At 37.7% G+C, this 26,439-nt stretch overlaps 1 protein-coding gene across 1 annotated transcript; it reads right to left on the reverse strand.

Moving 5' to 3' along the window:
• Positions 1 to 22,087: 22,087 nt before the first annotated feature.
• On the reverse strand, positions 22,088 to 24,960 carry LOC103965017. The gene is made up of 7 exons (XM_009378036.3): positions 24,794 to 24,960; positions 23,842 to 23,940; positions 23,650 to 23,712; positions 23,512 to 23,559; positions 23,337 to 23,390; positions 22,506 to 22,563; positions 22,088 to 22,374 (listed from the first exon to the last, which is right to left on the reverse strand). The coding sequence occupies exons 2-7, from the start codon at positions 23,899 to 23,901 to the stop codon at positions 22,331 to 22,333; spliced, it is 327 nt and encodes a 108-aa protein (XP_009376311.1). The 5' UTR covers positions 23,902 to 23,940; positions 24,794 to 24,960; the 3' UTR covers positions 22,088 to 22,330.
• Positions 24,961 to 26,439: the final 1,479 nt, after the last annotated feature.

The following is a 26,439-nucleotide window of genomic DNA, read 5'->3' on the forward strand; positions in this document are numbered from 1 at the left end:
GACATGCATGTGGCTTGTTTGATTGCTTGGTGAGATGATGCATGCTTGTAGTTTAGGGTGTTGAATATGGATTTGCATGGCATTTGAATTGATTGTGGGCTTTGGAATTGGAAGGAAATGCATGGCAAAGGGCTTGGTTTAAGAGAGAATGGGCTAGGCCCTTTGTTTTATGTCCAAAGTGAATACAAGGCCTTCAAATTCGTCCAACATTTTGGCTCCAATCATATGCCATCCATTCCAAGCCCAATTTTGCTCCAAAATGCTCCAAAATGCATCTTTTTTCTTCCTTAAGCCCTTAGAACCTGAAAACACACAAAAGAAGCATAAAGGACTAAAATAACTAGAGAAACATAACGTAAATGCACGAGAACAAGCCATTTAAGTCGCATGAATATGCTCCTATCAAACTCCCCCACACTTATCTTTTGCTAGTCCTCGAGCAAAACAGAAAGAAAAACAAAACAAAACGAAACGAAACAAAACAAGTAAAACACACCTAAACCTTCCAACAACCGTCTTAGGGATTTCCAATGCACATGACAAGTTAAAAATCATCATTCCCACAGATTTTAGTCATCTTCACACTTAAGTACATTCTTAATCATAGTCACCATATACTAGTTCACAATTAAGCATTTAAAACCATGTTTTGAATGTAGTAACATGCCTTAGAGAATTTGCTCAATTCCTTACAAGATATGCACTCGATTTTCACTCAGAATTTCTAACTACACACCCTAATCTAGTCATATGTGAGAAGATTGATGTAAACATGAAAACGACACTCACATATATGTATCACAAAGAACGCAATTTCTGGAGTTAATAAGCATGTTTAGATATGATCTCATGAATGGAATGCTACTACTTAGACGCGAGAACCAGTGACACCATATGCTCATACTAAATTCAAACTCCACAATTGAAATACATAACACTCAAGATAGAAGTCAAAGGGTTGTAACGGGGCTAGGGTATTGGCTAACAATGAAAGGTGAAGGGTAAACAAACATTCTTAAAGCAATAGTGAGCAAAGTATTGAATCAGGCACTTAGAATTCCCTTAAGAACGCAGAAGTCAACTTTGAACACCCAAGGGAAAGTCACACAAAACTTTAGGGCCATATTCACTTTTTGGACCCTTTCTTCAACCATCAACGCTCGTGAGTTCATTCTTACTTATTTTCACTTTTTTTTTTTTTTTTTTTTTTTTTTTTTTTTTTTTTTTTTTTTTTTTTTTGAATCTCAAAACATACATATAAACGTAAGAACAAGCATTCCTTCCCCCACACTCATTTTCTTGCAATACCTTAATCAAAAGGAATTCATTGCTTACTATGCTTCAAGAACAAGGGTAAGGACGGTCATATTCTAGGTTAGGTGAGGATAAAGTGGGTTAACAAAGAACATGGGCTAACACGGCTCAATGGGGTTAAACTTAAACACAAAATGAGTTAAGGGCACATGGCTTTTTGGCTTTGATGGTGGTCACTACACAACTTCATCTTGAATATGTGTTATGCAAATCAATAATATGCTTTGAATGAAATGGGCATGAGTTCTAGCATTTGGAACTATATGATGAAACGCCTTCTAAGTAGTAACCAAGCAAAGAATAATGAGATCATGCAACAACTTTGGAAAACAAGAAATCACAGATTATACTCTCCAAAGAACGTTATAGGCTCAAGTCTCTCAGGATTGTAGCGTTTGTTTGAGTTCCTTCCTTCAAGCATGTTACATAACTAATTTTTTTCTTTTATGATTGCATGTGAAGTCATACATTATAACCATAACCAAGCATATACCAAGAGTAAATCAAACTTTTCTCCATGTTTATAACTCTTTTCAACAGTCATGCAATTAGAAACCAAATCCTTATCATTGTGTTGGAAGGTGACCTACAACACAAAAACGACTCAAAACACTCTTTTTAGGCTTTTCAAAACATGTTTTTCAAATTTTTATGTGATTTTCGAAATTTTAAGTCAAAACACACTAAACACACTTAAAAACAGCAAGAAACAACATTTGAGGTTTATGGTGGATAAAACCCTACGAATTTGCATCAAAACACTTTAGTAACTCCCCCACACTTAAATCAAACATTGTCCTCAATGTTAAAAACCACACTAAACACAAACAAACATATAAACAACAATTAAACATACTAAACATGGCAGAATGTATCTAACAAAGAGAAGAGTTTAGAGATGCAAATCTGGTTATGGAGTGTTCGTTCCATCTTCTCCTTGGTGATTACAGTGAGGCTTGGATCTTTGTGATTCCACAGGCTTACTCTTGAACTGCGCTGCTCCCATCGTTGATTTTCCTTTGTGCTACTCTTGAACTGGGCAGCAGGCTTCCTTTGGTCTCCCCCGAAGGTCTGAGCTTCCTCCTCTTATCTGTTTCTTTGTTCAATCTCTCCAATTCGTATTGAAGAGGGTTAGAGGATAGCTCAGCAAAGCTAGGTAAGCAACCAGGAAATAGAGTCCAGATAGACTCCAAGTGCCGGCTGATTGCTTCTTTCACTTTGCCATGCAAGTAATATCAAGGACAAAGGAAAAGACAGGGAAAGAGCATGATATGAGATACCTTTGCTTTTGCCCTTGATGATATGAGATACCTTTGCTTTTGAAGAAGCGGTGAATGAATCAGCACATGTATTTGTGGTGCTGTTTCCTCCTGGGTCATCTGTACTCCAGGCATCTGGTATCATCTTTGGGGAAGAAGAAAGAATGGAGTATTTCGAAAGGCTTTGCTGGGAGTGCGCCCTCAGAGGTGAGGAAGAGTTGGGCATTTTCTTCAGTTCTGTCTTGCCATAAAAGATGAAGGTCGACATATATAGGGAATTCAATAGCAAGTGGTGATACTGTTCTTTTACCGTTGTCGACAAACATTTCGATCCTGCAAATCCGGCTTTTTGGAATAGTGACGACTCTTCGATCTTTGAAGACGCCTCTTCGATCTTTGAAAACGCCTCTTCGATAAAGCTGCACGCGTTTTCTGAAAAGCAGATAAAGCGTCGCCGAACTTTGCGCTTGTCGGCTAAAGACGTGTAGTTGTGATGATGGCCTCCACGTGTTGAACGCGTTTTCTGAAAAACAGATAAAGCGTCGCCGAACTTTGCGCTTGTCGGCTTTTTGAATCGGTGGACGCGTTGCCTTGGCTTTTTATAGAGCTATCGATCACCGCCAACTTACACACTCTGAAGATTTTCCATTCTTGAAACTCGTCTCCGGCCCTTTGAAAATCTACTCCGTCCACCCCTTCTCTTTTAACTTCGTGAACAATGGCTAGCTCATCCAACCCATCGAACCTTTGCTTAGATTTGAGTCTAAGCAGTGATCCGGTCGCGTCTCGTCAGGGTAAGGTATGGTGCCCGTCTTTCTTATCTTCCCATGGCCCTCTTATAGATGAGGACTCTGTGATGACGGATCCCACAATGGCTACGATAGTGGCTCGGAACCTCCTCACTCCCAAAGACAGTCAGCTACTTTCAGGACGGTCCGATGAGTTGGCCGTTCAAGAGTCCCTGGCTCTCAGCGTTCAGTGCGCTGGTTCTGTGTCAAACATGGGCCAACGCCTCCTTGCTCGCTCCCGTCAGGTTGAATCATTGATGGCGGAGGTGGAGAACCTGAAGCAAGAGATAAAACAACTTAAGCACGAGAATAGAACTTTGCACGTGCTTGCAAATAATTATTCATCAGGCATGAAGAGGAAGCTTGATGAGATGCTAGAATCTCAAGGTCGGTTGCAAAGTGACCGTCAACGGCTTGCGTCTTTCTTCCAGGGGCACCTTTTTCCTGGGTCATCCAGCGTTCCGCCAAGTATTGGGGCCTGGAATGCTCTATATCCGATGTCTTCTGCTCCTATGCCTCTTGCTCCGATGCCTCCTACTTCGATGCCTTCCGCTTCTAGAGTTTTGCCTCGTGGTGGGTCTTCACGCAAACAAAAACAAAAACAACCTTTGTGAAGCTCCATTTGTTAGATACATTTGTAATTTCTCGAAAATTAATGAAAAAGCTTTGTTTTATTCACTGTATTGGGTTGCCTCCCAAGTAGCGCTTTCTTTTACGTCTTGTAGCCGGACGAAGAACACAATCATGCCTTAATGGAACCCACGGCATGGAGTTGATCATTGAATGGATGATGATACTTGAAATGTTCCGGCAATGGTTGAATTTCAAGAGTGGGTGCCCTAATCATTGACATCAACAACATATTAGTCAAAAACGACTTTGGATTTTGAGTTGGTGGCTTACCTATGGGCTGCAATATTGGCTCTAAAGTCGCAGCACATTCAACAAATGCACAAGGGATGTTTTCATTCAGATTGGACATTTTGAAGGTTGTGGCTGTGTGATCCACTCCAATTTCCTCCTTGATGAATTCAAGATGCTCCTCAACCACTTTTTCCTCGTGAATTGTTGGAAAGGTGTCCAAGATGTCTTTCTTCCCCTCATCTTTCATGGATTGCATGAACCTGCCAGGGAAGGGTGCATTTGGGGGAACAAAGTTAGAAATAATTAAATTTGGAACAACCTTACTTGAATGGGGTGGTGTAGGAATATTGGGAGGTTGCGGCAAGGGTTGTTCTTCCCTTGCCGTGCCTTGTGCATCCTCCTCCTCTTCGAGCAGTAGCAATTCATCCATGGGCTCATCTTCAACCATTTGTTCTTGAATTTGTTCCATGCATTCTGCATTCTGCCTAAATTGACTGTTCCACTCAGCCAACTTTTTTGCTTGATAGAAATCCTCAATTGGTCGCCAAAATGCGTCTTGTTGAAATGGTTGAGCTTCCCTGCCCTGCTCCACAGAATTCAGTTGTTGAATAACTTCATTATAATAATTTGATATACCTGAATTTGGATGTGAAGATTGAGGGGAAGGCTGTGGTGGTGCATATGAATCCTCATATGGTTGCCAATATGTTTCTTGGTGAGTCTCCTTAGCTTGATTTTGTGAACCCTGCACCAAAGAGTTTAATTCATTAAGAATTTGATTATAATCTATTGACGAATTTGAGTTTGGTTGGGCATATTGAATATGAGGTGGCTCCCAATATCTTTCTTGTTGAACATTTTGAGGTTCCCACCACATAGAAGTTGAATGATCACTCCAATCCGAATTGTAAGTATTGGAAAACACGTTATTCCTTGATTGAAGATCAACTATATCAACGTTTTGCATTTGGGACCTTTCCATGAGCTGTGACAAAAGATAAGCATTATCAAATGCCATGTTGTGCTTCTAAAATCAACAAAATAAAACTAAAAATATATACACACAAACGAAAATAAAACAATCCAAGGGATTAGCAAAGTTGCTAATCCCCGGCAACGGCGCCAAAATTTGATGCGAGAATTATACGCGCACAAATTAAACCCTCTTTTTATCAATTGTAGTAAGTACGTAAGTAGGGATCGTTCTGGACCGGGGATTAGGAGGGATTGTTAACCACTTGGATTTGACTTCAAAAACGTAAAAAACAATATAAAACACTAAACTAGACTCAAAGAATGTGAAAGTAAACGTTAAAACACTAAGACAAACCAAAAGACTCAAAATGCTTTAAAAACACAAACTAAAATGATTTCTAACTAAATTGAACAATAAAGTAAAGGGGGATTGAGTTTTGGACGGAATTAAACTAAATGAACAAATTGCAATTAAAACATAATGTAAATATGAAATTGATGAAATGGAATGAATGGATGCTAGCCAAGGGGTTCATCTCCACACATGTTACACTTGCATAATAAAAAGATTTCTAATTGCTTTTCAATAAACCATGAATTCTCAACGCCCCGGGTTAATTAGGTCCGCTTAAATTAACCGTCAAGTTTTCCTTAAGTTAATGAATTGGATGATTGCATACGACAATCCAAAGTATTCCTCACAAGTTCCCTACATGAATTGCATAATAGAGATACAAGCAAGAATCATTAAGCATCATGAAAACTATAAGTGTTGACGAGGCATTCGTTACTATGATTGCATGAAACTTATGCCAAGAATATGTTTAACGCGATTGTTTATAAGCAACCTCCACTACTTGTGAATATAAGTTCATAACTATTACGTGAAACTCACTTATATTCTAGCGTCAAATTCATGCATGAAAATTAAGCGTTCATTCTTAATAAACATACATAAATAGGTTATCAATCAAACAGTTAAACAAATTGAATTCATAACTTATGAAACGTAATTAAAAGTAATCAAATCATATTACAAACATAAACATAGTTTCGAATCACCCCCTAGCTAAAGGGGGTTTAGTTCCTCATAACTTTGAAATCAAAGAAACACCTAAACATTCCAACAACTCAAAACTTGAATTGTATGAACGTTTAAGCACTCTTTTCTTCCATTTCTCATACGTACAAAACAAAGAGAATTAAAATGAAACTTTGAAATCAAAGAAACACCTAAACATTCCAACAACTCAAAACTTGAATTGTATGAACGTTTAGGCACTCTTCTCTTCCTCGTTGTTGTAGCACAAGGTTTAAGGATAGGTTGGTTGGGGGGATGGAAGTGTTGGGGAATTATGGAAATGGATGAGGATTGGTGGAAATGGAAGATGGTTTTTGGATTCTAAGGGAGAAAGGAATGTGTTTGTGGTGTGTTGTTGTGTTGTGAATGAGATGATTTGAATGAATGGGAATGCAAGGGTATTTATAGGAGGAGTGGAGGGAACATATGGATGTTTGTTTAAGCATTTGTGTGAAGGAATGATGAAGAATTGCATGTGGAATTAAAGAGGGAGAATGTGGTGAAATGATGAAGTAGGAAGGTGGAAATGCATGTGAGATGTTGGAAAGGAAATGGGAATATGAGTGCATGTGGGTGAATGATTTGTGGTGCAATGATGAAGAGTGAATAAAGAATGCATGTAGGGTTAGCTAGGAAAGTGGGAATGTGGTTGAATGATTAAAGGGACATGCATGTGGCTTGTTTGATTGCTTGGTGAGATGATGCATGCTTGTAGTTTAGGGTGTTGAATATGGATTTGCATGGCATTTGAATTGATTGTGGGCTTTGGAATTGGAAGGAAATGCATGGCAAAGGGCTTGGTTTAAGAGAGAATGGGCTAGGCCCTTTGTTTTATGTCCAAAGTGAATACAAGGCCTTCAAATTCGTCCAACATTTTGGCTCCAATCATATGCCATCCATTCCAAGCCCAATTTTGCTCCAAAATGCTCCAAAATGCATCTTTTTTCTTCCTTAAGCCCTTAGAACCTGAAAACACACAAAAGAAGCATAAAGGACTAAAATAACTAGAGAAACATAACGTAAATGCACGAGAACAAGCCATTTAAGTCGCATGAATATGCTCCTATCAATATTCCCCTGTCTTCTTCGGTGAGTCTCGCCGGAGCCGCCGCCGTCTGCGTTGTCGGAAACTGGGAAAATTTTCAAAACTTCATAACTTCTTCATTTCTCAACCAAATCCCACGAAATTGGTACCAAAATGAAGCTTACAACAAGTAGAACAAAACCTTACCACTTTGGAGCCCTAAAACCAACAGAATCTCGCCGGAAAAACCCACGATATTCCGGCTAAAACTGTAACTCACGATCCCGACATCCAAAACCTTCCAACGAACCACCCCAAGCTTCCTAAGGACCTCACTAAGCTTTCTACAAGCTTCAAATTCCCTGAAAAAAAAAACATTTCACGTATGCATGAACAGTGACCAAAATCGAGGTTCCCTGGTTTGACGTGAAATTGAAGGATTTCCTACCTAAATGGGTATGGTTGTGATAGGAGCATATTTATGCGCCTTAGTTAGCTAGTTCTTATGCATTTTTGTTATGTTTTATTCGTTAAAGTAGTCTTTTAAGCTACTTTCATGTGTTTTCAGGTTTAAAGGACATATTACATGAAATGATGCAATTGGGAGCTTTTGGAGCAAAACTGAGCTGGAATGTGGTGTATGCAAATGGAGCACGAGGAATGAACGAGGTTGAAGGTCAAAGGAGCTTAAGAAATGAAGAAATGAAAGTGAAGAGCAAGGAAGTCGGAATTGGTATCCAAAGTTTCTAAAGTTGGAAGTTTCTTGGAGGTTTCCATTGTCGTGAGTTTCTATTCTTGGCTTTGGGCTTTTAGATGACCTAAACCCTAACTCTTTGTGGACCCTAAGCCTATGCCGCACCTAAACCCTAACCTTAGCCCATTTTAGAGCCATTGCCGTGGGCTTTAGCCCAAGTCCTTTCCCTTGCCATGCAAGGGGGGGCATTTTAGGCCCAAATCCATGCATTAAGCCCTTCACCCTAATTGGCCCAAATCCATGCATTAAGCCCTTCACCCTAATTCTTCCTCCTAATTAGTGCATCCCACCATTCCATTCCATAATTCCTAATTAGTGCATCCCACCATTCCATTCCATAATTTCCATTAGTGCATCCCACCATTCCATTCACACTTAAATGCCCATTATCCCATTTTTTTTAGCTTTTAATTCCACACCATCCCATTATCCTTTACATCCACTAAACCATGCATCCACATTCACCTAAATAAACCCTAAATTACATCCACTAAACCATCCATCCACCATAATTCCCACCATCCACACCTTTTCCCATCCACCAAATACCTTAAACAAACATCCATTAACACCCATTCTCTTCCTATAAATACCCATTCATTCCATTCACCAAATCATCTCATTTTCCATTGCAATACACAAACACTTCTCCTTCCATTTCATACCATCACACAACCTATCCTTAAACCTTGTGCTACAACAACGAGGAAGAGAAGAGTGCCTAAACGTTCATACAATTCAAGTTTGAGTTGTTGGAATGTTTAGGTGTTTCTTTGATTTCAAAGTTTCATTTTAATTCTCTTTGTTTTGTACGTATAAGGAATGGAAGAGAAGAGTGCTTAAACGTTCATACAATTCAAGTTTTGAGTTGTTGGAATGTTTAGGTGTTTCTTTGATTTCAAAGGTATGAGGAACTAAACCCCCTTTAGCTAGGGGGTGATTCGAAACTATGTTTATATTTGCAATATGAATTGATTAACTTTCGTTGGAATTTCATAAGTTGTGGATTCAATTTGTTTAACCGTTTGATTGATAACTTATTTATGAATGTTTATTAAGAATGCGCGCTTAATTTTCATGCATAAATATGACGCTAGAATATAAGTAATTTTCACCTAATCGTTATGAACTTATATTCACAAGTAGTGGAGGTTGCTTATAAACAATCGTGTTAAATGAATTCTTGGCACGAGTTTCATGCTCATCATAGTAACGAATGCCTCGTCAACACTTATAGTTTTCATAATACTTAATGATCTTTGATTGTATCTTTATTGTGCTGTTCACGTAAAGGACTTTTGGAGAATGTTGTGAATTGCGTTGCGCAAACCCATCCAATTCATTAACTTAAGGAAAACTTGACGGTTAATTTAAGCGGACCTAATCACAAATTCATATTTACATTCCGCTTAGTTTGTTACTTTGTTTTGTTATTTCAATTTTCGTCAAATCAAAACTTTTTCCCCCTCTTTTACTTTCTTGTTCTTTAGTGCTTAGAATCTGTTTAGTTTATGTTTTAAAGTATTTTGAATCAAGCCATAATCTTAAATTCGTCCAAAATTAGTTTTGAGTCTTTTGGTTTGTCTTAATGTTTTAAATTTTAGTTTTGCATTCTTTGAGTCTAGTTTAGTGTTTTATATTGTTTTTACGTTCTTAAGTCAATTTAGAAGGTTTTAGCAAGCCCTCCTAATCCCCGGTCTAGAACGATCCCTCACTTATCCATTCTACTACAATTGTCAAACGAGGGTTTAATTTGAGTGTCAAGTAATTCTCACATCAAATTTTGGCGCCGTTGCCGGGGATTAGCAACTTTGCTAATCCCTTGGTTCTTTTCTTTTTGGTTTAGTTGTTTTCGTTTTAGTTTCTAACTTAGTGTTGTTTTCTTTGTTTGTTGCTACTTTTGATAGTTGATTTAGTTCTCTTTCTTTGATGTTAAGTACTAGAGAAGTAAGAAATGGATTTTGCTAGCATTCAAGCTCAATTGGCAAATCTTACTTCTCAATTGTCGCCGTATGCCGAAGGGACCACAATGCAGAGTATCCCTACGTTTGGTGCTTCATATAGGCAAGGATTTCAAGCCAATCAATGTCCACAAAGAGATTGGAGGGATCATTCAAACTCTATGTGGTGGGAAGCTCAACAAGTTCAACGTGAAGCATATTGGCAGCCATATGAGGAGTTCTATTCAAGACCTATGCAGCCACCACAACTTGATATGCAATATGTTCAATTAAATTCAAGTTCGTCAATAGATTATAATCAAATTCTTAATGAATTAAATTCTTTGGTGCAGGGGTCACAAAATCAAGCCACGGAGGCTCTACAAGAAGCATATTGGCAACCATATGAGGAGTTCTATACAACACCTATGCAGCCACCACAACCTGCCCAAAGCAATGAAGTCCAAACTCAAAACAAGGACGAACAAAATCAAGACAAGAAGTTGGGTGAATTGGAGGAGCAAATTGAGCAGATTATGGGGTTCATGAAACAAATTCAAGAGCAAAGTGAACTCTCCAACTCAACTATTGAAAACTCGAAGGAAGATTTTGAAATCCATAATGCTATAACTTTGGGAAATGCTATGGAGGTTGGAACGGACCTTAAATCAAATTACAAGGAAGATGAAAGGTTGCAATTTGAGGAAGAGGAACACACGCAACCTATGGCAAGGGTGGAAACACCTTTGCCGCAGGCACCTATTGCTCTCACGCCATCTAATTCAAGTAAGGTTGTTCCAAATTTAATTAATTCTAACCCCATTCCACTGAATGTCCCTATTCCTTGCAGGATCATGCAATCCAAGGAAGAAGAGGGTGAGAAAGGCATCTTCGAATCCTTTCCAAAGAATCAAGAGCAAGATGTGACTGGGGAATGTCTAGAAGAGGATATACTTGAGGCAAACAACCCCAAAGAAATTGAATTTTATGACACAGGACAAGGACCAATCCTCACACCACATTTGGGCGAGTGCAAAGTCCCTGAAACGTTCAAAGAAGATGTGTTTATCCTTGAGTTCTTGTCGGAGCACACAGGTAAGCCGCCTCCCCGAATTTCAATTTTCTTTTATACTAATATGTTGTTAATGATCCAGGCACCCACTTTAGAATTTGAACCATTACCGGATCATCTCAAGTATCACCCCCCATTCAGAGATAAATTCCATGTCATGAGTCCTAAATGAGCTTAAGAAGGTTTCGTCCGGCTGCAAGACGTAAAAGAAAGCGCTACTTGGGAGGCAACCCAATACAGTGAATAAACCTTGTTCATTGATTTCCGAGTGATTGTAATTAAAAAAAAAAAAGAAAAAAAAACTTGTTCATTTATTTTTGAGAAATTACAATTGTATCTAAACATGGCAGAAAGATGGAGCCTTCACAAGGGTTGTGTACGTGAGGCCCCACTACATGGCAATACTCTCGGAGCAGGAGGTCTCGGAGCAGAAGGTATCGGAGCAGGAGGTCTCGGAGCAGAAGGTATCGGAGCAAGAGGCATCGGAGCGGAAGGCATCGGAGCGGGAGGTACCAAAGATAGATCATTCAAGGCCTCAAACCTTGGTGGAACGCTGGATGACCCAGGAAAGAGGTGCCTGTGGAAGAAAGCCGCAAGCTTTTGACGGTCATCAAGCTCATCAAGCTTCCTCTTCATGCCTGACGAATAATTGTTGGCAAGCACGTGCAAACTTCGGTTCTCGTACTTAAGCTGTTTGATCTCCTGCTTAAGACTCTCCACCTCCGCCATCAAGGATTCAACCTGACGGGAGCGAGCAAGAAGGCGTTGGCCCATGTTGGACACAGAGCCAGCGCACTGAACGCTAAGAGCCAAGGACTCTTGAACAGCCAACTCATCGGACCATCCAGAAAGCAGCTGACTGTCTTTGGGAGTGAGGAGGTTCCGAGCCACTATCGTAGCCGTTGTGGGATCCGTCATCACAGAGTCCTCATCTGTAAGAGGGCCATGGGAGGATAAGAAAGACGGGCACCATACCTTACCCTGACGAGACGCGACCGGATCACTGCTTAGACTCAAATCTAAGCAAAGGTTCGATGGGTTGGATGAGCTAGCCATTGTTCACGAAGTTAAAAGAGAAGGGGTGGACGGAGTAGATTTTCAAACGGGCCGGAGACGATTTCTGGGCAATTTTCAAGTGTGCATGCTAGAGGTGATCAATCACCTCTATTAAAGGAGAGGCGTTCACCAATTCAGAATGAAGAGACACCACTCTTCAAAACCGGAATTTCCGGCGTAAAGATCGCCAGCTCGTCAGACGCAATCCCAGCTTTTCAGAAGACGCGTGGAAGGCGAGAAATCAGCTGCACACTTTAGTCGACAAATGTGGGAGACAAAGCCGAAAGCTCCCGGCTTTCCAGAAAGCGTGTGCATATTTGTCGAAAACTCCCGGCTTTGTAGAAAACGCGTGCCACTTGTCAAAAGATCTCAGACAGAGCCGCATCCGCGCTACTACGTGTCGTTCAGAAAGCGAAGGGCATCGTTCAGAAATCGAAGGGGCGACTGTTCAGAAATCGAAGAGGCAAATTCAAAGATCGAAGAGTCGTCACTATTTCAAAAAGCCGGATTTGCGGGATCAAAACGTTTGTCGACAACGGTAAAAGAACAGTACCACCACTTGCTATTGAATTCCCTATATATGTCGACCTTCATTTTTTGGCAAAGCAGAACTGAAGAAAATGCCCAACTCTTTCTCACCTCTGAGGGCGCACTCCCAGCAAAGCCTTTCAAAATACTCAATTTTTTCTTCTTCCCCAAAGATGATACCAGATGCCTGGAGTACAGATGACCCAGGAGGAAACGGTAGATGGAAGCATGTGCTGATTCATTCACCGCTTCTTCAAAAGCAAAGAGATTGAACAAAGAAACAGATAAGAGGAGGAAGCTCAGACCTTCGGGGGAGACCAAAGGAAGCCTGCTACCCAGTTCAAGAGTAGCACAAAGGAAAATCAACGATGGGAGCAGCGCATTTCAAGAGTAAGCCTGTGGAATCACTCAAGATGAAGCCTCACTGCAATCACCAAGGAGAAGATGGAATTTACACTCCATAACCAGATTTGCATCTCTAAAACTCTTCTCTTTGATAGATACATTCTGCCATGTTTAGTATGTTTAGTTGTTGTTTTATATGTTTTCTTTTGTTTGGTGTGTTTTAAGCTTAAAACATTGAGGACAATGTTTGATTTAAGTGTGGGGGGGGGGGGGGTAACTAAGTATGTTGATGCAAATTTGTTGGATTTTATCACCCATAACTTCAAGTGTTGTTCCTTGCTGTTTTAAAATGTTTTTAAACTGTTTTAGTGTGTGTTGACTTAAAAATCCGAAAATACCATAAAAATTTGAAAAATTGTTTTGAAAAACCCAAAAAGAGTTGTTTTTGTGTGTTTGTGTCGTAGGTCACCTTCCAACACAATGATGAGGATTTGGTTTTTAATTGCATGATGGTTAAAGAAAGTTACAAACATGGATGGACGTTTGATATACTCTTTGGTTTATGCTTGGTTGTCGTTATAGTTTACGAATTCACATGTAATCACAAATAATAAAAATTAGTTTTTGTAACATGCTTGAAGGAAGGAACTCAAACAAACGCTACATCCCTGTGAGACTTGAGCCTAAAAGTTATTTGGAGAGTAATAATCTGTGCGTCATTGTTTTCTAAAGTCGTTGCATGATCTCATTATTCTTTGTTTGGTTACTACTTAGAAGGCGTTTCATCACTTAGTTCCAAATGCTAGAACTCATGCCCATTTCATTCAAAGCATGTCATTGATTTGCATACCATATATTCAAGATGAAGTTGTGTAGTGACTACCATCAAAGCCAAACAGCCATGTGCCCTTCACTCATTTTGTGTTTAAGTTTAACCCCATTGAGCCGTGTTAGCCCATATTCTTTGTTAACCCGCATTATCCTCACCTAGCCTAGATTAGGACCATCCTTACCCTTGTTCTTGAAGCATAGTAAGCAAGGAATTCCTTTTGATTAATGTGTTGCAGGAAATAAGTGTGGGGGAATTTTTATTGATGTGAGTTGATGTGCCATAGGCACGGCTAGAAAAAGAAAAAAAAAAAAAAAAATTTGAAAAAGAGTTCCAAAGTATTGTTTGTTGAAGTAAAGGCCCAAAACAATGAATTAGGCCCTACGAGTTGTTTGAATCTCCCCTAATTGTTTAAAAGTTGATTTCTGCATTCTAAGGGAATTCTAGGTCTTAATTTCATTACTTTACTTATTATTGCTGAAAGAACTTTTGTTTATCCCTACCTTTCCTTGTTAGCCAACACCCCAAGCCCCGTTACAACCCTCTACTTCTATCTTGAGTGTTGTGCATTTCAATTGTGGAGTTTGAATTTGGTATGAGCATATGGTGTCACTGGTTCTCGCATCTAAGTAGTAGCATTCCATTCATGAGATCATATCTAAACACGTTTAATTACTCCAGAAAGTGCATTCTTTGTTATAACCTATGTGAGTACTGGTCTTTCATGTTTACATCAATCTTCTCACATATAACTAGTGTAGGGTGTGTAGTCAGAAAATCTGAGTGAAAATTGAGTGCATAACTAGTGAGGAATTGAGGGAATTCTCTAAGGCATGTTACTACATGCAAAATGTGTTTTAATTGATTAAATGCGAACTAGTGAATGGTGACTATGATTAAGTATGTGCTTGAGGGGAAGTAAGACTAAAAGCTATGTGAGTAATGATTTTTGACATGTCATGTTTCATTGGAAATCCCTGAGGCGAACATTGGAAGGTTTAGTTTTTGGTTTTGGTTAGTTTGTTTCGTTTTGTTTTTCTTTCTTTTGTTTGTTTTGCTCGAGGACTAGCAAAAGCTAAGTATGGGGGAATTTGATAGGAGCATATTTATGCGCCTTAGTTAGCTAGTTCTTATGCATTTTTGTTATGTTTTATTCGTTAAAGTAGTCTTTTAAGCTACTTTCATGTGTTTTCAGGTTTAAAGGACATATTACATGAAATGATGCAATTGGGAGCTTTTGGAGCAAAACTGAGCTGGAATGTGGTGTATGCAAATGGAGCACGAGGAATGAACGAGGTTGAAGGTCAAAGGAGCTTAAGAAATGAAGAAATGAAAGTGAAGAGCAAGGAAGTCGGAATTGGTAACCAAAGTTTCTAAAGTTGGAAGTTTCTTGGAGGTTTCCATTGTCGTGAGTTTCTATTCTTGGCTTTGGGCTTTTAGATGACCTAAACCCTAACTCTTTGTGGACCCTAAGCCTATGCCGCACCTAAACCCTAACCTTAGCCCATTTTAGAGCCATTGCCGTGGGCTTTAGCCCAAGTCCTTTCCCTTGCCATGCAAGGGGGGGCATTTTAGGCCCAAATCCATGCATTAAGCCCTTCACCCTAATTGGCCCAAATCCATGCATTAAGCCCTTCACCCTAATTCTTCCTCCTAATTAGTGCATCCCACCATTCCATTCCATAATTCCTAATTAGTGCATCCCACCATTCCATTCCATAATTTCCATTAGTGCATCCCACCATTCCATTCACACTTAAATGCCCATTATCCCATTTTTTTTAGCTTTTAATTCCACACCATCCCATTATCCTTTACATCCACTAAACCATGCATCCACATTCACCTAAATAAACCCTAAATTACATCCACTAAACCATCCATCCACCATAATTCCCACCATCCACACCTTTTCCCATCCACCAAATACCTTAAACAAACATCCATTAACACCCATTCTCTTCCTATAAATACCCATTCATTCCATTCACCAAATCATCTCATTTTCCATTGCAATACACAAACACTTCTCCTTCCATTTCATACCATCACACAACCTATCCTTAAACCTTGTGCTACAACAACGAGGAAGAGAAGAGTGCCTAAACGTTCATACAATTCAAGTTTGAGTTGTTGGAATGTTTAGGTGTTTCTTTGATTTCAAAGTTTCATTTTAATTCTCTTTGTTTTGTACGTATAAGGAATGGAAGAGAAGAGTGCTTAAACGTTCATACAATTCAAGTTTTGAGTTGTTGGAATGTTTAGGTGTTTCTTTGATTTCAAAGGTATGAGGAACTAAACCCCCTTTAGCTAGGGGGTGATTCGAAACTATGTTTATATTTGCAATATGAATTGATTAACTTTCGTTGGAATTTCATAAGTTGTGGATTCAATTTGTTTAACCGTTTGATTGATAACTTATTTATGAATGTTTATTAAGAATGCGCGCTTAATTTTCATGCATAAATATGACGCTAGAATATAAGTAATTTTCACCTAATCGTTATGAACTTATATTCACAAGTAGTGGAGGTTGCTTATAAACAATCGTGTTAAATGAATTCTTGGCACGAGTTTCATGCTCATCATAGTAACGAATGCCTCGTCAACACTTATAGTTTTCATAATACTTAATGATCTTTGATTGTATCTTTATTGTGCTGTTCACGTAAAGGACTTTTGGAGAATGTTGTGAATTGCGTTGCGCAAACCCATCCAATTCATTAACTTAAGGAAAACTTGACGGTTAATTTAAGCGGACCTAATTAATCCGAAGTGTTGAGTTTCATAATTTATCGAAAGACCAACTGAGAATCAATCTTGTATGCAAGTATAACATGTGTGGAGAAGAACCCCTTAGCTAGCCTTCATTCCATTCATTCCATCACAAATTCATATTTACATTCCGCTTAGTTTGTTACTTTGTTTTGTTATTTCAATTTTCGTCAAATCAAAACTTTTTCCCCCCCTTTTACTTTCTTGTTCTTTAGTGCTTAGAATCTGTTTAGTTTATGTTTTAAAGTATTTTGAATCAAGCCATAATCTTAAATTCGTCCAAAATTAGTTTTGAGTCTTTTGGTTTGTCTTAATGTTTTAAATTTTAGTTTTGCATTCTTTGAGTCTAGTTTAGTGTTTTATATTGTTTTTACGTTCTTAAGTCAATTTAGAAGGTTTTAGCAAGCCCTCCTAATCCCCGGTCTAGAACGATCCCTCACTTATCCATTCTACTACAATTGTCAAACGAGGGTTTAATTTGAGTGTCAAGTAATTCTCACATCAGGTTGAACTCGTAAGAACCTCATGAACACAAAGGTATAGTTCTCTACTTTGATCCGTAACGTTTTTGAGTGCCTTGGTTATTGTCCGTACGAAAAACGTAGAAGAGAAAGAGAGAGAGACACAGGACAAGGCAGAAGATGAGGATGAAAGTGTGGGTGTGTGTGTGTGGTCCAGATGCAACCTACCATAACCCCAAAACAACCACACAACGAAACATAATCACTAGGGACAAAAACATCATTTCACACCTACGGTACGAATAATCTAGGATTGGCTGTCACATAAATAACCTTTATTTTTCAAGGGTAAATTACATTTTACCCCCTCAGGTTTGGGGTCAATTTCAATTCCTTACAACATCTTTAAAACATTTCAATTTCATATATTTACTTATTATTTTATTTCAATTTCATACATTTGTTAGAAAATCTGTTAAGTTAATTGTTAAGTGATGACATGGCAAATATGTGGTCCCCATTTATGCTGATGTGGCTGCCACATTTTTGCCATGTGGCTAAACATTTCATAAAAAATTTAAAATATTAAAATTATTATTGTTATTATTATTTATAAAATAAAATAAAAATAAAATAAAAATAAAAAAAAGAGCCTGAAACCCATCCCTCCCCGCAACCTCGTCCCATCCCACACCCATCCCATCCCATCCCAGCCCACCCCCACCTCCCCTTCAACCCCCCACACCACCCCAATGCAAATCTTTAAAATAAATTTCATCCTTGAAATTTGTAAGACCTTAACCGTTGTATGAGTAAGGTAAATAAATCTAAAAAGACATAGAAAAATATATATCAAATATTATAATAATAGTTGTAGAACATTAATGAAGTGTTTAGTTCGAGTGGTTGCATGGAGACTACCCTTCCATATAAAGTGGATTGCACTTCTCCAATTTAGGCCTTCCAACTCTAGCATAACACCTCTAATTGAACATGATAGGAAAACAAAATTAGTCTTTAGCTGAAAATCACATAATAATGAAATCAATATAGAAACATTGATGGTTAAGTAAATCAGAAATGTAACTCACCAATCACCTTACTAATTAGATTCTTATATTCTCATCAGACACCATTTAAAATTTTATCTCATCACATAGTCCAAAACTATGTAGGAATGAGATGTAACTAGCTCATCACACAACCTGTAATTGTATAGGAATGAGAATTATTATCGACATTACCAATTCGTGTAGGAATGAGAATTTCACTTCGCATTGACCATTTTCGTTTTTTTCCTTTGTGAGTATGAATGAATTACATCCAAATTTGTTTCAGCATCAAAATTGTATATGAACTTACTAACAAATATTATATAGTCGGAATAAATTGCAATAGTTATTATATGTATAAAATCATCAAACAAATAAGCATACTTAAATCAAGAGACACCGTTAAAACACTTTCAAGTTTTTGTGAAACAAAACTCAAATTCCAAAAGAAATGGATCACCCTTTCCTTATCTTTGCAGTGCAAAAGCGAAGTCTAGCTCACAAGAAACTACCCATCTAGGCGTAAGTCCCATCCCAACTTACTCTATAAAAATCAAACGTAATACTTTCGAAATCATTACACAGAATGTAAAATTAGAGTCTATTGACAAACATTTTATCCTAGATATTTAATCCCTAAGCTCTGATACCATTTGTCACACCTCGATCCGTAAATAAGGATCATTCACGAGTTAGGATGTGAGTCATATCTTAGCTGTAGAAATAAATTCTACAACCAAGAAATGATGGAAAATAAATAATTTGTAATGATTACACCATACATCATATAACAAAATCTTATATAAAATTTATCAAATACGCAGCAAAATAACAATAGTGCACAAATTAATTCACAACAAAAACTACCAATTAAATAATAGTTAGAATGTAATAATTTTTTCATTTAAGGAAAACTTCAATCCTTGAATATCCTCACAACTCAAACACTTTACACAAGTGAGCACATAACGCAGCACAACTCTTTTTCTTACTTCGCATGAATGCTCATGTATATACCATGTATCAATAATTACATGCTCTATATAGAATCTGCAATACTAATCAAAATAGTTAGTAGCCAAAATTATACTATATTATCAATAACAAAGTACTGATAACACACAACAATATAATTGAGAAATATTACTTTACCATTTTACTTTATCTCTCTCTAGGTGATATTGATGCATAACCCCATTTAAAATTTCGTAGAGCAATTATGTTGGAATATAGCTTGCTCGGTTGCACGAGTCTTAACCCCAACATCGTCGTCATTCGCCATAGCTCCCATTGGTGAGTGTGACTCGCCAAGCGTAGCAGTTGTTGCTTCTTGGTGGTGGCGTTTCCGAGACTAGTGAGGTGATCGAGACAGACTATGTTGGATGCCTTGATCATTTGGGGTATAAAACTCTAGTTGTTTCTAGTTGTCTATTAATGGTATTTCATATCATTACTTCATTTTGATCTGGTTTTGGGTGTACTGATGAAGATTTGATCGTTGAGTATGAGTGCTTTACTTGACAACTATCTCAAAATGTGAATGCATACACACAAGATTTAAGTGGTTCATCAATTTGGCTACGTCCACAGAGATGGTGTTTTTGTTTCAATTTCACTCTATATGGAAGATTTACAATACATGATTTTAGCTTAAGGGCAAAGGATCTTGAAAACTCAAGTTTTAAGCTTTTGTATTCAGGACAAATAGACCAAGAAATGATGTTGGCACCACCGTGGATAACTCTAACAAAAGATGTTGTAGATATTAAGAGGATTGAGGATAAATTATAGCAATCAAGATTGTGACAGGACAAGAACTTGTCAATCTGATTAGTGTACGTGCAGTGGGTTGGATAGGAGCCTAAGAACAAATTTTGGGAAGATTATGAGCAAAGTTAGAGGTTCCCATGGTGCCCATGGTTTTGAGAGAGAAACGAGGAGGGAGAAGCCATTTTGGATTTTGCAATGGCATAAGATCTCTTTTTCGCCAATACCTTCTTAGAGAAGATCATGTTATCCCCTACAAGAGTGGGTCATCAAAAACACAAATAGATTTCTTTTTAATGAGGAATCTTGGTCGTGGAAGGAGGAGGTACATGAAAAGGTTAAAGCTACGGATCAATGTTGTAAAGCCTTATACATGATAGAACTGATGAAAATTGTGAGACATATAAAATGGCGAAGAAGGAGACAAAGAGAACCATGAGAGAATCAAAGCTAGCAGCTTTTGAAGATATTGTGTAAGCGATTAGATACCAAAGAAGAAGAGTTTAATATCTATAAACTGGCTAGAGCAAGGGAAAGGAAGACAAGAGACTTGAACCAAGGTACATCAAGGACGAGAATGAAAATGTTCTAGCTACGAATAACGCAATAAAAGACAGATGGATAACTTATTTTCATAACCTTTGCTTTGGGTGAGCTGAGTAACTAGGAAGAGTATGAAAATTGCTCTTTCTACTGTCGAATCAAGAAAAAGGAAGTGGTTGTAGCTTTGAAAAACTTGAAGCATAGGAAAGCAGTGCGTCTGACGACATACCGACCGAAGTATAGAAGGTCTTCGAAGAGATAGATATAATATAGCTCACAAACTTTTTCAGTAAGATTTTGAAAAAGTAGAAGTTGCCAAATGAGTGGCAAAAAAGCACTTTGGTACATATATACAAGAATAGGGCAACAGCGATGTGCAAAATTGCATGAATTATAGGGGTATTAAGTTACTAGTCATAGAATGAAGCTTTGAGAGAGTAATTGAGCATAGAATGAGGCAAGAGACACAGGTCCTAGGCAATCAATTCGGGTTCATGTCAAGTTGCTCAACTATGAAGGCAATCTATCTCTTGTAGAGATCAATACAACGACACAGATATATGCGAAGAGTTACACTTTTTGAAAACGTTTTACAAAACTTTATTTTTATAGGCACACTTTTGTTTTTCTCCCCACAAGGACTTAGTAGCAATGCTTTTGTGACGAGGATTTCTAACAATCACTCATATGTATGAGGTTTCCCCTTCCGGTATAATCATTCTTTACTTTAATACTGCAATTAAGGGTTCAACCCGCTCACATGCGCACTCTAGGATTAGTTGCTTTAAGTTTTAAATTAATAGCACTTTCCACATCACCGTCACTTTATGACTTGGTCACCTTCTAAGTATCGGCCAACACAACTCCAATGTCCAAGTGGACACTCTGGGTATGGTATGTCATGAAGCCTGAATGTGATCACCAAGGAAATTTATGATTGTAAAAAGAATTGTTAATTTGGTCATGCTTCAAGTCCTCACTTTCACTATACATACAAAAACAACTAACAACATAAGAGAGCTTATCACCAATTCATTACAAACTATGTCATGATTTCTATAAGAGGACAAATTATTCTATGCCATGGTTCTTAATGTAAATAGGTTGTAAGTAGATTTTCACATGTATGCAAAATGGTCTTGCCTATCGAATATATGTAAAACTCGCAGCACTGCGCAAGCAAGCACTCTTGCTAATCATAACCATATTAGTTTTCGTAATGTACTCCTAACCAATATAGCCTCTGTCATTCATGTCAATATCCGCAACACTAAAACGGCTAACTTCCCAAGATTACATTAAGGGGCTGCCCCTATCCCTATTTGTTGACAACTATGAAACTGCCTAGTTAGTGAAAACAAGAAAAAAGAAACAGACGCAGAAGTGATTTTCGCTCCCCTTTTGTCCTCTTGCACTCTTCAGTTGGTTTATGTCCGTTGATTCTGCTTTGATTGACTCAAGTCGATACTAAAGCGAGAAAAAAGGGAGTGCATGAGGGTAAACGAGGTGTAGAAATTACTTCATAACAAAAAAATGCAGAAAAGGAGGAAATCTGCCTTAGTCATTATGGTATACAACCATATGTGTGATGAGAGAGAACGACATGGTTGTACAAAACCGGTGACACCCAAGAATTGCATGTAGAGCAGAAAGAAGATGCTGAAAAAGTGAATAATTTGTTTAGGTTTTTGAATTTCGTAAGTTGCTCTATCATTGTTAATAAGAAAATAACGTCCCACATCAAAACTTGGAACACCAGAAGTTACGGCTTAGTTTCAACTGCAGTAATGTTGGTGCAATGCATGTTCACCAAGTTTGTTGTCAGGACAGAATATTACCCATCAATGTAGGTAACACAATAACAGTCAGAGGTTCTCACAAGATCAAAACACCAAAAGCTCCTTCATTCAGTGGCAGCTGTATCCTCAGAAGCGGCACTTCCTCGATCTACATAAAGTAGTATAACAAGGTAAATGGCTTTTCTGTTCTTTTTATTTTCTTAAATGTTAGGGAGAAAATATGGAAAGAATAATTAATTTGCAGAAATGGCTTTGCAGAGTTGTAATGATTAGCAATACCTTCACCATCTGCTGGAGCACAAGGAGACTTTCTGTATCGTGTTTGCTGCTGTGTGGGCTGAAGCATGAAAAAAAAAAGAGTATTATAACAGCGATAAAATAACCAAGGAGAACAATGGAAAGTGTAAATTATCTTGTTTTTATTCCTTGAAACCTCTAATGCATGGAAGGAGGGGAGGGGAGGAGAGCAGATTAACATGAATTGAAAAATATGAATATTGATGTACCAAAAACAGAAGGTAAATTTTTCCTGTTTAGCTACTTGATTTTTTTTTTTTTTTTCCTATTTATCCATTAAGGATTCGTTCCAACTTTAGCATCCTTTACTCCGGCAAGATTATACTTAAGATGCAAATACTTGGCATATGTGCTATTTATATCCAATACTTCTCAAAGAGAAAGAAATTCTTCTGTTACATCACATTTCAAACAATATGTCATGAATTTTTTGAACATCATTGTCTTGCCGTGAACCCGTACAAGTTTGCCATCTCATCTAAAAGCCTGATATTGTGGCCTGGTCAAGACTTCGGAGCAACATTGTCTTTCAACCAAACTACCAATAATATACTCAAGTAATTTCAACTGCTTTTTAGCACCATAATCAGCAAACAGAACTCAACTAGTTGACATCACAAACAATGACAACAACAACAACAAAGCCCTTTCCCACTAGTTGACATCACAGCAAGTAACTTTTTTAAATGCGGAGTTCTCAACATTCAACGTGGCCAAAAACTCTCATCTAACAGAAAGTATTAATTGAAAATATTTAAGACAGCCACATCAGAAAGAAAAGGTGACACAACCACTTTAGAAAATGGCAAATACCTGTAGTTTTGGCCGAAGGGCTTCAAGTGGTCCCTTTGGCTTCTCAACCCCTTGCTGTTATCCAAAAAGCATCAAATGATATGAAATAACTAACATAATAATTATTTTGATACTTTGAAATAATTATTTGTTGCAAATACTGTAACAGGGTAATATTCAGTGTTAAGAGGACTACCTTTCCAAGTGCCCAATCAGCAGAATCAAAATAAGCACGTTCATGGTCCTGAGATCAATAAGCATTCATAGATGAAACACGGTACAAACTAGCATATAATTCGAACAAGACGTGACAAATATCAAATTCAAATATCACCTTCGAAATTAGTGGTGGTTTTTTTGGAATGATTCCACCATACTTTTTCTTTAAAACTTCCTCCTAACAGAGAGAAATAAAAACTTGGGTCAATCCTCTATAGCAGTACAAAGAATTTGATTCAAATAATTTTTCCCTACACATTTCTACAGAAGTAAATAAGGTTCTTAACAATAACGTATGGAACACAACCTCCTGTGGGGAAGAATTTTCAGACCCCTCATCCACCCGTTGCTCTTTGCCGTCCTCCATCCCCAAAAATAACGTCGTCACACCACCCTGAAATACAAACTGCAAGAGCATACTAGTTACTTTCAAGTCATCAGCCAACGCCCAATGAGTTTACACGCAATGAATATACTATAAGCCCACAAGTTGCAACCACAATTAAACAAGAGAAAATACTCGTTTAATATAATTTCAACTGTAACAAATATACACCAAGGTTAAAACTCAGGTACAGCGACAATCCAATTAGTTAGAATATAAAACAACAGTGAATCGGAAAGGTTGTAGACTAATTCATTGGCACAAACAAGTATGCTATGATCTCCCAAATTCATACGCAGCAATCGTCTAAACATTTACATACCACATTTTGAACTCTTATTGTAATAAGGAGGATTATTGCACTAAGGGTTCAATATCAGTTCCAAGTAGGTCCATAGTTCTTTGTAAGACACCTCGATCAACTAAAACTACACATTTAACATTCACCTCAATTTCCTCAAAAAGTTCAACAAAAATGCTGACAGTAATAATCAAACTTTATTATTTAACATTCACCTCAATTAATCTTCTGAATTTCGACCTAAATATATATAATATTAACTGAAGAATATGATTCAAGATGATAAAAACATTGAACAATCAAAGAAACGAGAAATTAGGTGAAAATTCTTCAACCAAAAAACTGAGATACTGATTGAGAGATACAATTCCTTAACCTAACATTACTTAATTATACATTTCTTTTCATATCTGTAACAAATGCAGTTGTAATTTGATCAACATTCATCATTTAAATTTAGGGAATGAGAAGCAATAAAAGTCGCGGAAGTTAGAAATGCAATTCAAATTTTAAGAGAAAGAACTAAAAATTCAAAAAAAAAAAAAAAAAAAAAAAACACTCGAGAATTCGTACCTGAAAGCGATCTAGATGGATGAAAATCTAGAGAGAGAAGAACGCGAATCTTAGAGAGAGAGAGAGAGAGAGAGAGAGAGAGAGAGAGAGAGGAGGAGGAGGAGTATAGGGTTTAAAATGGTACGAGGGGTGGGAGAAGAGGGAGGGAGGAAATCTCGTCACATGGTGCGAGGACTGTTTCTACATTTGGTGGTAGTGATGATCCCCATCCATTATTTCGGTCAATCTCATTTTCTGCTGACTCACTCACTTAACGCGTTTTGTTTTCGTTAATTTCTCTCCCAAACAACATACAAACCAACAAACAATATTTTGTTACAATTTTGCTTACCTTAATTATTTCCCACTTTCACGAATAGGCAATAGGGAAGTGATATACACATTCTTTTTTTTACTTATTACACATCTCTCAATCTTCGGCCGTCGGATTAGATGAATTGAAAAAGGTCAATAGACAGAAATTAACAAAAGATGTGTGAGAAGTAAAATGGGATATGTGAATAGAACACCCCTAGGCAATAAACACCAATAAACCATATATATATATATATATATATATATATATATATATATTAAAAAGGAGACCACGTGGTGGCTAATTTTCGATCGTCGGATCAGATGAATTGAGAAAGATCAATAGACAGAAATTAAGAAAAGGTGTGTGAGAAGTAAAATGGGGTGTGTGGATAGCACACCCCTAGGCAAGAAACACCAATAAACTATATATATATATATATATATATATATATATATTAAAAGGAGACCAGGTGGTGGCTTCAACACAACAGTCTACCATTCCGAAAGCCAAGAAGACTCAGTCTTCCTATGGCCACCATCATGCGATTCACCAACACCAAGAATCGAACCTAGGATGTCCGTGTGAAATACAGGCCTAAAATTCGTCATTAACCACTAAGTCATCATGTGATAGTTAAAGACCAATAAACTTCACTATTTATTATATAGAGCTTGATGAATTTTTGAAGAGCTATACATTGATTTTGAGTGAGTTTACTTAACTTCTATAGAATTCATGGGGATTTTGATTGAATTCTATATAGATTTTGATGAAGTTTGTGAGAATTTATCATGAATTTTAATACAATTATGTGGATTGTTGTAGACTTTTTAATGATCAATTTATAAGCATTGTTATTTTTATATTTTCATTATTTGAAATAGTGATTGTGACTATGACAAAGTGGTCGTATGAGATGGAGGAAGTGTCGCAGGTGATTTTTGGTTATATTGTGGTAGTAAAGGTGGTGTCTTTGGTGGCGATAATGATTATAATAAGGGTGGAAATATTGGTGGCGGTGTGGTGTTGGGGTGGTGGAGTAGGCATGGGGCGGTAGTGATGGGGTGGTACAGGTGGCGTCGGTCATGATGAATGTGGTGTCGATGGTGGTCATGGTAGTGCCAATGACAACAACAAAAAGTTAGTCGTGAGAGGTTACGGTATGGTGATGCTAATGGTGAGAAGATGTTGGGGGTGATGGTGATGTCATGATTTTCATGGTAATGTGGTAGTTGTCGGCGTGGTGTGGGGGTAAAGGTGGCTGTGGGGGTGGAGGGATGGTCATAGTAAGGTAGTGGGTGGTGACATGGTGGTGGAAGTATAGTCATTATATTATCAAAAGTGAAAA

This window comes from the organism of the source record quoted next, unplaced genomic scaffold, assembly GCF_019419815.1.
Source record: "Pyrus x bretschneideri cultivar Hongxiangsu unplaced genomic scaffold, Pyrus_bretschneideri_v1 Contig90, whole genome shotgun sequence".
NCBI lineage: Eukaryota > Viridiplantae > Streptophyta > Magnoliopsida > Rosales > Rosaceae > Pyrus > Pyrus x bretschneideri.

Coding starts and splice junctions, on each gene's coding strand:
- LOC103965017 (XM_009378036.3), bottom strand. CDS start 23,901: ATGGAGGACGGCAAAGAGCAACGGGTGGATGAGGGGTCTGAAAATTCT. Junction 23,391..23,511: donor CTGATTGGGCACTTGGAAAG/GTAGTCCTCTTA, acceptor TTTGGATAACAG/CAAGGGGTTGAGAAGCCAAA. Junction 22,564..23,336: donor CCCTTCGGCCAAAACTACAG/GTATTTGCCATT, acceptor TTCATGCTTCAG/CCCACACAGCAGCAAACACG.